Source organism: Macaca thibetana, chromosome 1, assembly GCF_024542745.1.
Source record: "Macaca thibetana thibetana isolate TM-01 chromosome 1, ASM2454274v1, whole genome shotgun sequence".
Classification (NCBI taxonomy): Eukaryota; Metazoa; Chordata; class Mammalia; order Primates; family Cercopithecidae; genus Macaca; species Macaca thibetana.
The window spans coordinates 61802490-61823095 of NC_065578.1; the positions used below are offsets into that span (position 1 = coordinate 61802490).

Genomic DNA, 20606 nt, shown 5'->3' on the forward strand with positions numbered 1-20606 from the left:
TTACACTAAGCTCACAAACTTCAGAAAAACTTATGATGGGTAAGTTGCTTGTGACATTGAAAGTATTTAAGATTCAATTCTGTTTGATCCTAGAAGACCACATATCCATTGTTCCTTCAGTAAACACATGATAAAGAGCCTAGAACAGAGAGACAGAGAACACAGTGGAGAAAGGGGAGTGAAATGTCTTTAATGACACTTACTATATGTGGGATTTTGTGATAATATACAAGGATGATTAAGACATATAAGGTGATGCAAAAAAACCATATTAACAATTATAGTGACAAAAATAAGGAGTACATAATTATACGTTGATTTATACAGAGTACCAAAGGAATACAGCATTGAGAGCTGTACCACTACCCGAGGGAATGGAGAAAGGCTTCAGAGAGAAAGTGTTTTTTGGGATGGATCAATGTTTCCAAAAGAACCGAAGTGCAGTTTGAGAAACGCATACTTAATTCTTTTCCTCAACTTTAATAATAAATTTACTCAACAAAAAAGTTTATTTTTGACTTGTAAATCTCTTAAAATCATAAAAAAGTAAAATCAGCTTTTAAAAACAGGTAGTCACCATATCATTGAATGTGCAGTTTATAATACAGCAAAGTTAAATACAATTTCAAATTACCTATTAAGTTAGTTGCTCATTTCTTTGATTTCATTTAGCATTGATGTAACTCAATGTGGAAGAAGGTTACATTCGTGCAAGTTAACATGGCTTAATGATTAACTATATTCACCTGCCAACCTTACCTTTTCTGTGGCAAATATTGGTATATATAGAGTTAAGAAGTCTAGGTCTGCTTCCAGAAGAACACAGTTCCACGTTGCTTGAAATTGAAAATCAGGATAAAAATGTTCACAATTAAGCTCCTTCTTTTTATTGTTCCTCTAGTTATTTCCTCCAGAATTGACCAAGACAATTCATCATTTGATTCTGTATCTCCAGAGCCAAAATCAAGATTTGCTATGTTAGACGATGTAAAAATTTTAGCCAATGGCCTCCTTCAGTTGGGACATGGTCTTAAAGACTTTGTCCATAAGACTAAGGGCCAAATTAATGACATATTTCAAAAACTCAACATATTTGATCAGTCTTTTTATGATCTATCACTGCAAACCAGTGAAATCAAAGAAGAAGAAAAGGAACTGAGAAGAACTACATATAAACTACAAGTCAAAAATGAAGAGGTAAAGAATATGTCACTTGAACTCAACTCAAAACTTGAAAGCCTCCTAGAAGAAAAAATTCTACTTCAACAAAAAGTGAAATATTTAGAAGAACAACTAACTAACTTAATTCAAAATCAACCTGAAACTCCAGAACATCCAGAAGTAACTTCACTTAAAGTAAGTAGAAAATAAAGAGGGTTCATGTTTATGTTTTCAATGTGGAACATTAAAAAAATATATTTCTAAGGCATGCTACTTGAAATACTTTGTTGCATTGTTGGAATACTTTTTTTTCCAAGAAAAATAATCTCCAGAAAATAAAATTTCCCATTATAATTTTGTTAGTTTTTGTTTCCCTAATGTTATATATGAAAACACTGAAACTTTACATTTTATATGAAAATTACAAATTGGTTAAGTAACACAATCTAGAACACTATGTCATTACACTATTGCAAATTACTGAAGGTAAGTAAAAATTTTTAAAAATTTAAAACTATTCTCTAGTGTTTAAAACAGATTAAAGTAATACAGTAAATGGAAAAGATTTATTCCTATTAAAATATGCTGGGCTTTTTCTCTTAATTGAAGTTCAGAAAAACAAATCTTAGAGATAGCACAATTTAAATAAAATGTTAAGAACAAAAATACATGCTATTTGAAAGAAGCATACAAGGGGAAGGAATTGCCAATATTCATTTTTCAAATCCATTATTAGTTTAAAAATTTAGATTATGATAGTGTTACAGGAAATTAAAACTCTAATAGAAAAGAAAAAGAAAGTAACTTATAACCAATCTAATCTCTATATTCAGAGTTTTGTAGAAAAACAAGATAATAGCATCAAAGACCTTCTCCAGACTGTGGAAGAACAATATAAGCAATTAAACCAACAGCATAGTCAAATAAAAGAAATAGAAAATCAGGTAAGTCAATATTTTAATGGTATGTCCCATCTTTCACACAGGTTTGTAAAAACATTGAATCCTAAAATTATTTACAAGCTTTAACTGGATCATGAGTAAAATGATCACATCAGCCTAACTGTTAAAATTGCAGGATCTGAAGCTAATAAACTACCTGCATTTAAACCATGGCTCCAAAACTTTGTGTGACCTTGAATAAATTACTTCACCTTTTTGTCTCTCAGTTTCCTCACATATACTACAAAGATAGTAAGAGAACTTATAGGATTATTGTAAGAAAATAATTAATTCATAGCAGCCAATGTCATCCTATTAAAATTCAAATTAGATCATGTTTCTCCTTGCTCAAAACCACACAATAGCTTTCCATCTCACTCATATTGGCTCTTTAGACCAAGATTACCCGACCCTTCATCATCTCACTGACTTCACCTCCTCTACTCTAGTCATTTTGATCGCTTTACCGGTATTCAAACACATCAAACATGCTGCCACCTCGAAGCCTTTGCCCTTGTTGTTTCCTCTATCTGGAATGCTCTTTTGTCCTGGTATCTACATGGCCCACTCTTTGATCTCCCTTAGGGTCGTTATCAAACATAAAATTCTCAATGAAGATTTCCAAGGTCACTTAACCAAAAATTACAACTGCCTGGTCCCATCCCTGAAAACTTCTACTTCCTTAACTACTTTTCTCCTGCACACTCACCTTTATTTAACATAAATTTTAGTTATTTATCTCTTCTATTCCTGCACTAAAATGTAAGCTCTGTGAATACAGGGGTTTTTTTCCATTATCTTCATATTTTCCATTATTTGTATATACTCCAGAATATAGAATACTGTATGACACATACTAGGCATTTCTGTTGAATTAATAAATGTAATGTCATATTCACACAGAGTGTGTGCTATAATTATTATTACTTGGATTACTAGAAATAGTGTGCCTCATAATTAAAGGTCAACATTCAACAATGTAATTAATCTACAATGTAAACAACTGGTGAAGTGAGGGGGGAAGCACTTGTTTAGAATAAAGCTATGTCAGAATCTAAGTATTCTAATATACAGTAAATAGTTAAAAAATATTAATAATACTCTTAAACAGTCATTCAAGAGGATTCAGAAAAAATAATATAAACTCAGAGAAACTGGTAAACAAAATCATTTTCAAGAGATATAAAACAAATATTATTACCAATTTCCACTAAACAAACATAATTTTAGTAGTGCTGCTAAAAGGATTTTTACCAACTACTTTTGGTTTCCATACTTTCCTTCTTATGATGCTATTTCTCTAAATTCTTTTCAATTATATCTTTTACTATGATTAAATGAACCTGCTCCCCAAAGCAATATGTTACTACAGTAATATATATTCTGTCTAAAAATAAAAATGTGTGAAGAAACCAAAACAATGAATTTCTGAGTTGGAAGAAGAGTTAGATCATTTGATTTAACTTTCTCATATTTAAATTAAAAAAACAAAACTCTAAAAATTTGAGTAACGTTAAAATCACATAGTTACTTAGTAGAAAAGAGTAATATCCAGCAAGTAAACTTTACAATAGATCCTTTTAAATAAGGTCCTAGGAAATGTCATTTATGCCAGGATCAAAAAACTAACACTAATAATGCAAGATATTATATATTCTGCTTTTCTTACTGTCAATGAGAAAAACTATCATTCAATAAATTGCAAACCCAACACACTTAAATAAAATGTTATTGCAAAACTAACGATAAACTACTGAATATATGGAAAGTAAGCAAATAAACTTGCCAACCTGCCAACATCTACAGATATGTTTACAGGTCAAAAATTATCAAATTATCAAGAAAGCCAGGTTCAAATTATGTATTATGTCTTTAAAGCAGGTCTGAAGATCAGTAAGACCTAAAACTGAAAATTATTGAACTTAAAATCTGAACAGAATATCAAACATATTCTATTCATATAAAAAAAAATACATTACAACATTCTAAGCAAAGCAGTCTCTACTTTTGGTCTTGTTCTGGTTTTCTGACCAATGTCTGCTTTTTTGCCTTGTTTTATTTTTTTAATTTATTAAATAATGTCCCTGATTAAATATTTTGAGAACAGGTAATCTGTACAATCTGAATAACACTGTTTATCTAAATATCAAACACCATAACATTATGAACTGAAAGACAAACTGTACTTTTGACATCCTTACTCAGATCTCCCCTAATTATGTATTCAGTATCATTTTAAAAAACAGATTTATATTCTTTTATCAGCTCAGAATGACTAATATTCAAGAACCCACAGAAATTTCTCTATCTTCCAAGCCAAGAGCACCAAGAACTACTCCCTTTCTTCAGCTGAATGAAATAAGAAATGTAAAACATGATGGTAAGACACTTTGGTGGGTTTCCTTCTTGAAGCTATTATCAAATTCCCTATTCTTAGGACTTGTTCTAGACTAAAAGATTAAGAGATAGCCATCAAATACAATGGATCATCCTAAATTGGATCCTGGGGTTCTTTTTCTACCCTATAAAAGATATACCTAAGACAATCACAGAAATATAAATATGGACTTGATTATTAGATAATATAGAAGGTTTATTAATTTTCTTAGACGTGATCATGGTATTGCAATTTTAAAGGAGAACAACCTCCTGTTTAAGAGATACATGCTGAAATATTTAAGGAGTTAAAGGTCACTGGACTCCTGGCTGGGTGATAGAACAAGACTCTGTCTCTAAAAAAATAATTTTTTAAAAGAAAATAGTTTGGTAAGAATGATTCTTACATTCTTAAATAACATGCCATCTAAGAAAAATGCTTTAACATAAACATTACTGAAAAAAATGCTACATTTGCCACAATTTCATAAAATGTCAAGTGAAATCTCAAGCTCCAAAGACATTATTCCTATTACTAAATCTGATGTAATAACATTTTATTGATTCTAGGCATTCCTGCTGATTGTACCACCATTTACAATAGAGGTGAACATATAAGTGGCATGTATGCCATCAGACCCAGCAACTCTCAAGTTTTTCATGTCTACTGTGATGTTGTATCAGGTAAAACCTGTCTAAGGAGAATAGACAGTAGTTAGTTCAAGTTACTCAGTATGTATTAGGAAGATTAACCTGGTTATAATTGTTTTATACATATATATATATGAAATATATGTAACATGAGTATTAGTATAAATCTAATACTTTTATCTTGCTTATTTATGTATTTACTCAATATTCTCCTTTTCCTCTAAAATAATCTGAAGTGACTATTATCAATAAGTTTACTATGCCAAAATTCATTAATTGCCCTTCACTTAACTTTTTGGGACCATAATAAATAATAAAATGTATTGCCATAACATTAATAAACTACCTTACAAAGCCACCAACTAAAATCAAGCAAACAAACAAAAAAGTGTTATTTACATCTGTCAATATCAATCTACTAAAAATACATGATTTCATTCATTATATTCAGGTAGTCCATGGACATTAATTCAACATCGAATAGATGGATCACAAAACTTCAATGAAACGTGGGAGAACTACAAATATGGTTTCGGGAGGCTTGATGGTAAGGTGACTACATTCAATCATTCATTCATTTGCTAATCTACAAATATTTACTGAGAACCTATTGTGGACTGGGCATTAGGAAAAGTAGTAATGAAGAAGCAGCAGTCTCAGCCTTCATATAATTTATTATCAAACAATTACACATTTGTTAGTAAATTATTACAACTGTTATAATTTGATTTATATTTATCACAGTTACATGTCTGTTCTTAAATATACTTATCACAATTTAATTTGATGGCTTACAATGATCATAACTATAATTATTAAAGACAATTCTGATTAAATGTTATATAAGTAGTAACTGTTACAAATAAGCTGTGAAAAGAACCACTCCTAGCATTAGTCACTCTATTCTCTCATTAACGTTTTACATATCAATTAATTGGAAGTTAAAAGGACCAAGAAACTCAGACATACAGTATAAATTTTAAAATTTCAATTATTTAAATGTAATATATAGAATGTGTGGCTTATAATGAATTAGTTAACTCAATGCAAATTATTCTGATTACAAAATAATGTTAAATAAGCAAGATAAAATAACAGATGTTTAAAATCCAAAAAGCACATACAAAAATCCATGAATGATGTCTAAGTACTCACTTATAAAGTAGAAGACATTCATTATTATATCAAATTTTTAAATGCTCAGTACTATTTGCCCATTTAAAAATTTTGTATTCAAATTACCCGTTAAAGCCCTACCCAGATGGTATACTCCGTGATATGTTTTGTAGCTCCAAATCTTCTAATAGTGAGTGTAACCCCAAAATAAAAGGCTGACAGGTAAGTTAAGAATACTCACTTAATTCTGGTAAGAAACTAACCCATTTGTACTTGTATTTACCAGCAATCCTTAAAATGAAGCTTCCTACTAACTCAATAGCAATAAGACAACAGTGACTGTTTAATGAAAACAGTAATTTATTAAGCATTGTACTAAATACTTTAATAAAAAGGATTGTGATAAAAAGTCTATTTATATTTGTTATTTATGTTTTTAATTCCAAATAAAAATAATTTTTAAAATTATAGAAAAAAGTTATTAAGAACCATGCTTTTTCATTTAAAATGATTTTTAAAATTTATTCCTGTCTTTTTCTACAAAGAAAACATATATTAAGCAAATACCAAAGGCCAGGTTTAGACTTATTATTACTCAAGTCTCTGGGAATACTTAACAAAAATCTCTTGACTGTATATGGATGTTAATAAATACCTGATAGTAAAGTTTATCCATATAAAGACTTACAAGAAAATATTCCTCTACCAATGACGAGACTTTAAAGTATCTATAATAATGTAACATATTTCACTGGTTAAATATGTCTTGTAATATGCATTATAGAAAGGATAATCTGACTTTCAGTTCTATTAATATTTTTAACATTATTGTGCATATAGATATCTTCAATAAAATTGTTTTAAAAGGTATTATTTTAAGATACTCTAAAATGATCAAGGGATTCAAGACTAAACAACTCAATTAGTTGCACCAATAAAAAACACTTAAAAAAACAGTGTTCAACCTGTAGTTAATAATTCACAGATTTTTAAAACTTTTCTTTTCAGGAGAATTCTGGTTGGGCCTAGAGAAGATATACTCCATAGTGAAGCAATCTAATTACGTTTTACGAATTGAGTTGGAAGACTGGAAAGACAACAAACATTATATTGAATATTCTTTTTACTTGGGAAATCACGAAACCAACTATACGCTACATGTAGTTAAGATTACTGGCAATGTCCCCAATGCAATCCCAGAAAACAAAGATTTGGTGTTTTCTACTTGGGATCACAAAGCAAAAGGACACTTCAGCTGTCCAGAGAGTTATTCAGGTATCTTTTTCTGATAACAATACTTTATTTTCATATCTTCAAAGTATCTGCCCACATTATTAGCTATTATCTGCAATGACAACTTTTAAAAATCCGAATCCCAAATAAGCGTTTTCTTTCTAGATGAAAACCTCTTAACTATAATGAAAGTGTTCATTCTAGTTCAACCAGGTATTTTACCTCTAATCTTCCTCAGATTTTCTATTTTTGGTGGTTTACAGATTATTTATAGAGATTATTTAAAACTGGGACTTATACAGATTATTTAAAACTGGGATACATGCATCTAAAACACTATAATATTTATTAAAAAGGAAGATAAACTCATGGGGAAATACAGTAACTACATACGAGTCTGTACCCACTAAACTGCGTATCTATCTCCTTTAGGAGGCTGGTGGTGGCATGATGAGTGTGGAGAAAACAACCTAAATGGTAAATATAACAAACCAAGAACAAAATCTAAGCCAGAGCGGAGAAGAGGATTATCCTGGAAGTCTCAAAATGGAAAGTTATACTCTATAAAATCAACCAAAATGTTGATCCATCCAACAGATTCAGAAAGCTTTGAATGAACTGAGGCAAATTTAAAAGGCAATAAATTAAACATTAAACTCATTCCAAGTTAATGTGGTTTAATAATCTGGTATTAAATCCTTAAGAGAAGGCTTGAGAAATAGATTTTTTTTATCTTAAAGTCACTGTCAATTTAAGATTAAACATACAATCACATAACGTTAAAGAATACCATTTACATTTCTCAATCAAAATTCTTACAACACTATTTGTTTTATATTTTGTGATGTGGGAATTAATTTTAGATGGTCGCAATCTAAATTATAATCAATAGGTGAACTTATTAAATAACTTTTCTAAATAAAAAACTTAGAGACTTTAATTTTAAAAGTCATCATATGAGCTAATATCACAATTTTCCCAGTTTAAAAAACTAGTTTTCTTGTTAAAACTCTAAACTTGACTAAATAAAGAGGACTGATAATTATACAGTTCTTAAATTTGTTGTAATATTAATTTCAAAACTAAAAATTGTCAGCACAGAGTATGTGCAAAAATCTGTAATATAAATTTTTAAACTGATGCCTCATTTTGCTACAAAATAATCTGGAGTAAATTTTTGATAGGATTTATTTATGAAACCTAATGAAGCAGGATTAAATACTGTATTAAAATAGGTTCGCTGTCTTTTAAACAAATGGAGATGATGATTACTAAGTCACATTGACTTTAATATGAGGTATCACTATACCTTAACATATTTGTTAAAACGTATACTGTATACATTTTGTGTATTTTAATACTTAATACTATGAAAACAAGTAATTGTAAACGTATCTTGTCAGATTACAATAGGAATGAACATATTGGTGACATCGAGTTAAAGTTTATATTTCCCCTAAATATGCTGCGATTCCAATAGATTCATGTAGGTTTTCAAGCAGAAATAAACCTTGTAACAAGTTACTGACTAAACAGCCTGACAAGTATGTATATATGTTTAAAATTCAATAAATAAAGACCCAGTCTTCTAAATTATAAAAATTTAAATTAGTCTTGCACAAATTAAATTATTCATCACAAAAGATGTATTGTTATTTTTAAGTCATTTAAGCCCTAAATCCCTAAAGATTAGATACAAATTTTTTTTGCCAGAGTATAAATTGTCAGAATTTATTTTTAAATATATTTTTTAAAACTACCAGTAAGAAATTTTAAATTAAACCCATTTGTTAAAGGATATAGTGCCCAAGTTATACGGTGACCTACCTTTGTCAATATTTAGCATTATGTATTTCAAATTATCCAATATACATGTCATATATATTTTTATATGTTGCATATATAAAAGATATACACGATTTATGTGAATCCTATGTAAATATTTTGTTCCAGAAAAGTACAAAATAATAAAGGTAAAAATAATCCATAATTTTCAGGACCACAGACTAAGCTGTCAAAATTAACATTTATTTTTTTAGGGCCAGAATACCAAAATAGCTCCTCTCTTCCCCAAAAATTGGACAATTTCAAGTGCAAAATAATTCATTATTTAATATATGAGTTGCCTCCACTATTTGGTTTCCTTTAAAAAAAAAAAAACACTCTCATAGGACATGTTTCATTTTGTTCCTTTTAGGAGTAGTAAATTAGATTTTTTTCCCCATACAAAGCTTTCTTTTACCAGAAAGATACTTCTGGCAGAAGAGGAGAAAGGAGCTCTTTTCTTTATGGTTCACACGACTGTCTCCTGTCCTCACTACTTTGCTTAAAGTGCTCAAATTCCACCACTAACTCACAGTTGTCTAATCTAAGCAAAGTCTAATCCCCTTTGATCTCTGAGTCTACCTTCCCTTTCATCTCTCTACTACTTACTAATGTGAATATCTTTTTTTCAAACTTGACCTTCATTTTGCTTTCACAATACTATACTCTCCATGGATTTTCCCTTACTTGAATCCATCTTTATAACCCTATTCCTTTCTCATATTTAGTACTGTGGGCCAATGGACAACCTTTAATCATCTTTTCTACACTGACTCTCAGACATTCTATCTGCTCTCACGGACTCATCTATGTACCATGAATAAAGTTCCAAAATCTACGTATTCATCCTAAGTCTCTTTCCAGTTCCCCTTCTTACATTGCCTATCTGCCATTTCTCCCTTTAATAACCTATACTTCACTTAAATTCAACATATCAAAAATAACAGGCCGGGCACGGTGGCTCATGACTGTAATCCCAGCACTTTGGGAGGCCGAGGCGGGTGATCACCTGAGGTCAGGAGTTTCAGACCAGCCTGACCAACAGGGTGAAACCCCGTCTCTACTTAAAATACAAAAATTAGCCAGGTGTGGTGGCATGTGCCTATAGTCCCAGTTACTCAAGAGGCTGAGACAGGAGAATTGCTTGAACCCAGGAGGCGGAGGTTGCAGTGAGCTGAGATCACACCACTGCACTCCATCCTGGGTGACAGAACAAGACTGACTCAAAAAAATAAATAATTCACCAGCCCCTGACTGCTACTGCTATCTCTTTCTACCCACCTTTCCCTCCTTTCGACTCTGTCACACCATCTTTCTCACTTCTTTATATCCATTAATATGACCAGCATGTTCCCAGTCACAGAAGCCTGAAACCTGGAAGACATCTCTAGCTTTTCCCTCAACTTCGTAAACTACTTCTTTTGTATAAGCCACCAAGTTCAATACAATCTTCTCTTGAAACATCTCTTAATCTTATAAGCTTTCTTCCCCAAAGTCTGTCTTTAACTTGAGTGCTAGATTATATTAGTCTCCTCTTTCCTCCTAATTTTATGTCCCTCTCCCTGTCAATCTTCTGAAAAGAAATTTGTAATGGCTGCATACTGCTTGGACCTGTGTCTTTCAAGCTCATCTACTGAAGAAGTATAAGAGCAGAGGATAATGAAAACAAATCCTTTTAGGTTCTAGAGTTACAGGATAAAATAACTTACTATATGCACAAATTTCTTTCAGAATCTTATTGGATCTTAGCTTAAATCTTAGAATTTTACTTTAAAATTGCATGTGAATTGTGTTTTATACTTTATAAATCTATCTTCATGTCTGCAGTGGCTCACCTGTAATCCTAATACTTTGGGAGGCTGGGGCGGGAATACTGCTTGAACCCAGGAGTCCCAAGATCAGCCTATGCAACATGGAAAAACTCCACCTCTACAAAAAATACAAAAATGAGCTGGGTGCGGTGGCAGGTGCCTGTAATCCCAACTACTTGGGAGGCTGAGGCAGGAGAATCGCTGGAGCCCGGGAAGTCGAGCCTGTAGTGAACCATGATCATAACACTGCATTCCAGCCTTGGTAACACAGTGAGACTCTGTCTCAAAAAAAATCTTCATATAAAAATATTTATTTTCCCCCAAGTATTCTAAAAAGTGATGCTCCTAGAAGATGTGTCATGTTTATCCTGAGGACTTGCACGTCCCATATAGTTCTGCCCTCACAAGAATGCATATGCCAATTAGAAGATATAGGCCTTCGGAACAAAATCCAAAATCCTTCCAGGTATTCAAGAGTCTCTATCACCTGGCCCCAAATTGCCTCTTTAGCCATTTTTTTCCACAACACAAACCTTCTGTTCTAATCAAAATTACTTTTAAACATTTCCTCCACACCTTAATGTATTCCATTTGTCTAGAATGTCTCCCCACATGTTTCTGATTGGCTAGATTATGCCATATTTTAAGGTGCAGATATCTCAATTCTTCCACAAATATTCTAGTAAATGGCAGCTCATTCCTCTGAAACCATACAGAATTACCGTCCATACTGCTCAAATGGCACTTACTGAGAAAATACAGAGAAGTAAATATGGCAAATCATCATAATAAAAATTCTGAAAAATAGTATTAAAAGCTCCAAAAGCATCAAAGATAGTCGTTTCACTTGATTTTAGTGAATTACTGAAAAACTCCTATATTAAGAGTTTATTTTGAACCAGTATGAATTTTACTGAAACCAATTACACATGTGTCTCATTATGGGGTAACCTAGTGTAATCTATTTACATACACTGTGTCATCCTGGAATCACCATATTTTCATGCTTGTATCTTTACTTCCTAATAGCATAACTCATAAACATCAATTAACTCATTCATTAATTTTAGAAATGGTATTCATTAACCAAAATTTATTGAGCATCTACTATTTGCCTCCTTTAAAAAATGTATTCCAAATTTGTACTCATATATACTCTACCTTCTGTTGTAAGATAATCAAATTTCCTCGTGATTTTTTCCCCATCACTAATAGCCATAAACACTGTATTTATGTATGTACTACTGAGTGATTATCCAACCCAGCCGTTTTAAAAATGAAAAGAAAGTGACCAAACAATTGGCCCTTTTATCAAAGTCCAAAGTATCCTCATGGCAAATCAACTAGGGTAAAATTACTTAACTGGTGCACAGTTCAAGGTCATGAAAGTAGCACTAACAATCCCCTACTACAACCCTTAATAAAATGAGGTTTTAATAACATTTTAGGAAATATAAAATAAACTTAAGGATTCTATCTAAAACATAAAAGCTGTTTTTTCTAAATTCATGTTTAGTCCTAAGAAAAGTCATACATCTAATAAAATGATTGGGTATGTAATTTGAAAGAGCAATAAATTACAACCTTGAAGATGTAAGGTTGTAGCTATTTATCTTCAAATACGCAGCCAAACCTCAGTTTCCTCACCCAATAGATGGGAATAATAATCCTGTCACATCTATTAATACTTCATGGGGTTGTAATCATCAAGCCAGACACTGTATTTGAATAGCTTCATGAACTATAAAGTTCTAAACAAATGTATACACTTTTTAAAAACAGGATCTTCCATATCATTGTTCACATTCCTTTAGTAAATAATCCCTACAAACGCTTCCTAACTGAACATACTATAATCCTCAGGAGAGAAGAACAAAACTGCGCTTCTCACAGTTTGCATCTGTTTCTGGAACTTTACTCCTTCCCTTTGCAATCTAAGATAACACTCCATCACCTTCAGATGCAAGCCCCTAACTAAATTTCTGGGTGGCTATGTTAAAATGTTAAGAAATAGAGCTCTTGACTCAAGAATTTTTTTTTTTTTCCGAGATGGAGTCTCGCTCTGTCACCCAGGCTGGAGTGCAGTGGCACTGCACAGTGAGCAGAGTGATCTCAGCTCACCGCAGCCTCCGTCTCCTGGGTTCAAGTGATTCTCCTGCCTCAGCCTCCTGAGTAGCTGGGATTACAGGTGTGCACCACCATGCCCGGCTAATTTTTGTATTTTTAGTAGCAATGGGGTTTCACCATGTTGATCAGGCTGGTCTCGAACTCCTGACCTTGTGATCCGCCTTCCTCGGTCTCCCAAAGTGCTGGGATTACAGGCGTGAGCCCCCACACCTGGCCGACTCAATTTTTATAGTTAAAATAAACTAGGACCAATTAGATAGAATAAAAGTCAGAGTGGTATAACAAGGACAAAACCAAAATAGCAGAGTATGTGGCAGTAGCTTGAGCCATCTACAAACTCTAAAAAAAAACCAAAAACCAATACTTTCTAAAGCAGATGACCATACACTTGAATAGAAAAGTTCCTGAATTTTCAGTAACGTTCAGCTGAAATTTATACTTCCTTAAATTATGAATGTAGTAAACCAACCACAGCAGTATTATTATTATTATTATACTTTAAGTTCTGGGATACATGTGCAGAACATGCAGTTTTATTACATAGGTATACACGTGCTATGGTGGTTTGCTGCACCCATCAACCTATCATCTACATTAAGTATTTCTCCTAATGCTATCCCTCCCCTAATCCCACCCCGACAGGTCCCAGTGTGTGACGTTCCCCTCCCTGTGTACATGTGTTCTCATTGTTCAGCTCCCACTTATGCGAACAGGTCGTGTTTGGTTTTCTGTTCCTGTGTTAATTTGCTGAGAATGATGGTTTCCAGCTTCATCCATGTCCCTGCAAAGGACATGAACTCATCCTTTTTTATGGCTGCATAGTATTCCATAGTGTATATGTGCCATATTTTCTTTATCCAGTCTATCATTGATGGGCATTTGGGTTGGTTCCAAGTCTTTGCTATTGTGAATAGTGCTGCAATAAACATATGTGTGCATGTGTCTTCATAGTAGAATGATTTACAATCCTTTGAGTATATACCCAGTAATGGGATGACTGGGTCAAATGGTATTTCTAGTTCTAGTTCCTTGAGGAATCGCCACACTGTCTTCCACAATGGTTGAACTAATACGAAACATACATATTTTTATATCACTATTACAGACATCTCAAAATATTGCTGATGCTTATTACTATTTAGAAAATACAATAGTTTTTGAACCTGAAGCCCGATCATGTTATTTAATTCATTAATAAACACATATATCACAACTTTAATATTTTGATAATTTTAATTCAATGTAACTGATTTCCTTTGTTATTCTATATATTTTATGCATTTAAAAAACATTTAAACATTACAGATTGAGTATCCCTTATTCAAAATCCTTAAGACCAGAAGTCTTCCAAATTTCATATTTGTTTTGGATTTTGGAATATTTTCATTATACTCACGGTTGAGCCACCTCAAATCTGAAAATCCAAAATGCTTCAATGAGATCTTCTTTGAGTATGATATGGGTACTTGAAACGTTTTGGATTTTGGAGCATTTAAGATTTTGGATTTTCAGATTTGGGATGTTCAATCTATATTCCAAAAAAGGGTATCCCAGGATTTACAAGACAACCACGAGGTACTATGGTACACACAAAAAAATTAGCAGCCCATGTTCAAAGGACCTACTATCATGTAATAACCTAGTTTAAGAAACATGAATTACATTGCTCTCATGTCATACCATCAATAATACACATATTCTGACTGGCCAAGCTCTTCCTTGAAACAATATTTTAGGGAAAAAAATTTAATCAGTATTTAATAAGCTTATTCAACTACTCAAGATAAACTAATGATAGTGAAATTCTAAAGAGATCATAAAACATTTCATTTGTTATTGAGGTTAACTTTTAAAAGTCCTTATCTGGACGGGCATGGTGATTCACGCCTGTAATCCCAGCACTTTGGTAGGCCGAGGCGGGCAGATCACCTGAGGTCAGGAGTTCATGACCAGCCTGGCCAACATAGTGAAATCCTGTCTCTACTAAAAAAAAAAAAAAAAAAAAAAAAAATTAGCTGGGTGTGGTGGCTTGCACCTGCAGTCCCAGCTACTTGGGAGGCTGAGGCAGGAAAATCGCTTGATCCTGGGAGGCAGATGTTGCAGTGAGTCAAGATCACGCCACTGTATTCCAGCACAAACACAAAAAAAGTCCTTATCTGTTAGAGATACATACTGAAGGATTTTCAAGTGAAATGATATGATGTCTAGGCTTTGCTTCAAAAATATTACCAACAAAACAAAAGACAGGACAAGCAACAGATAAAACAAAAATGACAATGCAAGTTAATTAACCCGTTCTGTAACGAGAATACATGGACAAAGCAAAGGAACACCACAGACTGGGGCCAGTCAGGGGGTTGGGGGCGAGGGGAGGGGAGGGGAGGGAGAACATCAGGACAAATAGCTAATACATGTGGGGCTTAAAACCTAGATGATGGATTGATAGGTACAGGTACAGCAAACCACCATGGCACACGTATACCCATGTAACAAACCTGCACATTCTGCACTTGTATCCCTGAACTTAAAGTAAAATAAAATTTAAAAAAAATTCATCTGTTCTCTTTACTTTTAGGTGTATTAATTTTAGGTGTAGGTGTACTAATTTGCTCTCTTTACTTTTGTAATTTTCCATAATAGAAGTTTAAAACTATATTCAGATTAGATCACAGAAAATAGATTTACTAAAATTTATTAAGAGATATATGGGCATATTCCTAACAGACCAAAATCCTTTTGTTTCTCACCCTGATAGTTACCAGGTCTGAACCACTGTATTTATTCTTACATTCTTAGTAACACCATGTTTGCTAGATACAGTCTTTCAAAAATACTAAGTAGAAAAACATACATTCAACAGGTGATTACAACTAAGGCCATTATTGGAAAAGCCGCTAACTCTAACAATCCTGCCAAGAATACCATGTGTTCTGTGGATGTATCTCTTAAAAACTGAATGTCAGTAAAATACATAAGCATTTGCTCAATTAATGTACCTTGATCTATTACAACTCAAATACAACAGTGGTGATCAAGTAACAATTTGGAACACAAGTAACGTTGCATACAATCTATTACCTAACTTTCAGATGATTTCAAATATCCAATAAAAGATTTTTTTCACCATTGAGAAAGATCTTTATTTGGTTTACTTAATGTTAACAATTACACTAGTACTTTTTCTAAAATACTGTGACAGGGTAAGTACTTCCTTGATAAAGCAAGAATTTGATGTAAACCCCACTTGTATGGTGCAGTAAGAAACATGTCATTCATTTTCTGATTGTTAGAAACTACCATATATTTGTGTATCTTCATTTACCCCTATAGAGAATTTGAAAAGATCAGGTCCCTCTTCAGTTAACCCTATGCAAATAAATTTGACCAGCTGTGTGTGGGGGTAGGGAGGCACGGGGAACGACAGAGTTTGTTATTTAAAGGTGAAAATCTCTAACTTCAGGTATAACTTAAATAACAGATTTAAGTCTTTAAGAAGACTCAATATCTTCAAAAGAACATTTTTAAAAGTATACATAATAAAAGTAAATTAAACTAATATATACTCCTTTAGACAGCTTTCTCTGAATTGTCTGATAATGAACATAAAAATGAGAAGTGAAAGGTGTATAGGAAATGTGTCACTTTCAGAATACAGCTGTCTTTCCTATGATTTCTCAACTCAGTCAAATGCTTCAATGATGTCCATTCATTCCCCCTGTATTCAGACAGTTTTTTATTTTTTCCCTATGAGACCCTTTACAATCCTCTCAAGTTTCTTACTAAAACTAAATACAATATGCAAATATTTTCTTAAAACACACATGAACAATGCTTAAATTCCTAGTTTTTTCAGACATAAATTTGAACCCTCTGGAACTTCAGCTTTGTCATCTATAAAATAGGGATAACCATATTGGTTCTGTGCAGGCTGCTATCAGAGTTAATAAGATAATGGCCATATATAAACTAAAAGGAGCCCTAGTGTCAACTTTATCTTCCTTTTTTAAACATTATTCACTGGGAAAATGTGTACACAAATATTTGTATAGTGACCACTGGTATGTATTATCAGAAATTATGGCTTATCCTAAAACATTCCTGAGAAGGCAAAAAGAATCCAAATGAACTAAAAGATTATCATTACCATGATCCAGCACAACCATTCAGTTAGCAAATATTTATGGAAATGTCTGTAAATTGTTGATGATATTTGTATATTAGCTGTTAGCTGCTGAGGTTGTCATACATCCCTCTTTGTCAATCCAAAACTATTTCTATCTATGCTAGGTTTTCTAGATACGCTAAAGGTTTTTTAAAAAAATAAACTATCAGTTCCTAAACATATAAGCTGTCCATGAGACCAAGTTTTTCTAACAACATCAAATAGAGTAAACAACCTTTAATGATTTGGTTTTAAGGTCCCATGGACATTGATGGTTTAAGTAATAATATAAAGCAGGGCAATATTGACTCTGATAACTTCCCTTTTAAAATAATTCTCTTATCCAATTATATCCCAAATGCCTAGTACCCTCATGCTTTTCAAACCAATCTCTCTCAAGTTGTATAGTGCATGAGTAAATGTAATCTAATCAAGCCAAAAACAATAACAACTTCCATTGAGCATTTAATATGTACTGCATTACTTTGTGCCATGTACTTTACATGTATTTAATCCTCATAGATTTCTAAGATATAGGTACCTTTATTATACCCATGTTAAAGGAAGGAAAAATCATTCCTCAGTTTTAAATACAGTAAGTCCTCACTTAATATCATACATACTGTGACACTGGATAATGTTCTTGGAAACTGTGACTTTAAGAGAAGGACTTTAAGGACCATGTGCAGCAGATTTTTAAATATCATTTTGTTCAGCATTGTTTTGTTGTAACATTGATGAGAAAAAAAATGGTTTTGTCACATGTCATTTAGCTTAATATCTTAGTTTCCAAGAACCTATTAACAATTTTAAGTGAGAACTTATCGTAATTCTTAAAAATGAAACATGGTTACAAAAAATTGGTTACAAGAGCCCATCTCCCAATTTTTCATAAGCTACACATATAGTCATACCATTTCAAGTAACACAAAAATTGTTTCTTTATGTAATTTGGAGATCGATTATTTTTAAAAGGGAATAGTCAACTTTATAATCATATTTTTTTAAAGAAACTATTTGGCAAAAAAAGTAACAACAGGAAAAAAGTCAACAAAGTATAGTAATCACAATTCTACTTCTGAATTTTCATGTTGTATCTAATTTTCTCTACTTCGCTGAGGACACTCTTATAGTAGAAAATTATTAATCTCTTTCTTAAACAAAATAATGCATCCTTTTTGCTCCAACAGCTCTCACTGGTACATGCCACTAACAGAGAGCACTAGGATCATTTCCATAAACTAAGAAACTTAGTACCCTTGACATTCTATATCACATTTCATCAATGTCTGTTAACAGATTAAAGCATTTTATATAAGTTCCTTATAAACTGTACATAAGGAGGAATAAGGTTATGTAAGACCCTAATTTGAAATCAATTCATTTTGATGAAAAACATTAAAGCCTAAATCAGTATTCATGTTCAATAAATGTTAAATAGGCGTAACTCTAATGTTTATGATGAGCTTAGCAAGTTCTATTACTCTCTGGAAATAAACTGCTCACTCATGAGAGAAAAATGGCTATTCTATAAACATTTAATGAATCCTTTTTTAAAAGCTTCTTGCCTACAATATTATTTTTACTAATAATGTCTGGAATGAGTATTAACTCTGTAATTAACAGAATGTTTAGATACAGTCCAAACTAAAGGCACTGAGATACATTAAATGATCTCTCAACATCATTCTCAAATTAATATGCTATAATTCATTTTTATACCTGAAAAATTTAACTCCCAGAATAGAAACTAATTATAGTTTTTGGACTATCAGTTAGCCTTACTAATAATAACCACTTCAAGTGATAAAGCATTCCACCCTAAAAACCAAAAGCAAACCCAAATAAACAAATGATCTTAAACAAGCATTAATACATGTTTACATAATTTCCATTAAACTCAAAAAGCAAAACCATACTAACTTATAATTTATAAAATCCCCTTAAATCATTCAATGTATGAACTTTTTATCTCCTCCAGAAGAGGATGTTACATTAAAACTGGATACATCCTTAAGAGAAAACAAGGTGCTACCTTATTTGGCAACGTATCTTCTCACTTGGTATGAGTGCGCTACTCGATTCCCATTCAAGCTCTGTAACATGTCTAAATTATCTATAGTGGCCCTATTTTCCATTAATTCACAGACAGGATACCCTAGAATCCATTTATATCAAGTGTTTCACTTACATCAATTGTAAGACATTAAAAAATATTAAGCAAATATAAATAATGGTGTAGATTTTGAGGCTAATGTAAGATAAAGGTGTTCTGGTTAGTTTTAATAAAAAAATAGCAAACAATTCTCTACCAGTAAGAAATTTTATTTTTATTCAAATTACATATAATTATGAATGCTAGATGTCCTACCATACCAAAGGATGAAGAACACAGAAAATGAAATAAGAAGGTTTGGGTTCAAGTCCAAATAAGTCTCTTAATTCAGCCTTCTGTCAGTGTAGAAGTGGAGATAATAATACTGCCAGAATTACATAATGTATAAGATTTCTATGAGACTGAATAAACTAATTTAAATGAAATTGTATTCTATAAAGCACTAAATAAATGTCATCATATCAATATGTCAATATGAAATTGCAGAACACCAATGATAAAGAAAGTAATTCAAAAAGTCTTAGGGAAAAATAAACACAAAACATTAGCAATCAGTATAATATTGGACTACTCAAGGGCACTACTTAAAGCCAGAAGACAGTAGTTATATTTTCAAAATTATGATAGAAAATGACATAGAATTTATAATTTTATACCCGGCAAAACTAGTAATTTGAGAGTAAAGGTAAAATAAAGATAACGTCAGACATAAAAGAAAATTTACCTCCCATACATCCTACTTAAGAAAGATACAAATCGGCCGGGCGTGGTGGCTCAAGCCTGTAATCCCAGCACTTTGGGAGGCCAAGACGGGAGGATCACGAGGTCAGGAGATCGAGACCATCCTGGCTAACATGGTGAAACCCCGTCTCTACTAAAAAATACAAAAAAAAAAAAAAAAACTAGCCGGGCGAGGTGGCAGGCGCCTGTAGTCCCAGCTACTCGGGAGGCTGAGGCAGGAGAATGGCATGAACCCGAGAGGCGGAGCTTGCAGTGAGCCGAGATCCCGCCACTGCACTCCAGCCTGGGTGACAGAGCGAGACTCCGTCTCAAAAAAAAAAAAAAAGATACAAAAGATACAAAAGCCT

General features: G+C 32.4%; 2 protein-coding genes across 3 annotated transcripts in view; one reads left to right on the forward strand and one right to left on the reverse strand.

Annotated features, from left to right (window-relative positions):
- DOCK7 (dedicator of cytokinesis 7) overlaps nt 1–20606 on the reverse strand; it is a 227107-nt gene that overhangs the window by 137977 nt on the left and 68524 nt on the right.
- ANGPTL3 (angiopoietin like 3) lies at nt 784–13173 on the forward strand. 2 transcript variants are annotated; one of them, XM_050753695.1, is made up of 7 exons: nt 784–1356; nt 1995–2105; nt 4368–4482; nt 5049–5162; nt 5581–5676; nt 7254–7520; nt 7911–13173. In XM_050753695.1, exons 1-7 carry the CDS (start codon nt 862–864, stop codon nt 8093–8095), a joined length of 1383 nt encoding a protein of 460 aa, XP_050609652.1. In that variant the 5' UTR covers nt 784–861; the 3' UTR covers nt 8096–13173. The 2 variants fall into 2 exon arrangements, with proteins under 2 accessions (XP_050609652.1, XP_050609724.1); XM_050753767.1 differs by lacking the exon at nt 5049–5162.

What these genes read in the sequence shown, in the direction of transcription:
- ANGPTL3 (XM_050753695.1), top strand. Translation starts at nt 862, where the DNA reads ATGTTCACAATTAAGCTCCTTCTTTTTATTGTTCCTCTAGTTATTTCC. An exon ending in CAGAAGTAACTTCACTTAAA is followed by an intron (nt 1,357 to 1,994) that starts GTAAGTAGAAAA and finishes CTCTATATTCAG; the next exon opens with AGTTTTGTAGAAAAACAAGA. An exon ending in CTACTGTGATGTTGTATCAG is followed by an intron (nt 5,163 to 5,580) that starts GTAAAACCTGTC and finishes CATTATATTCAG; the next exon opens with GTAGTCCATGGACATTAATT.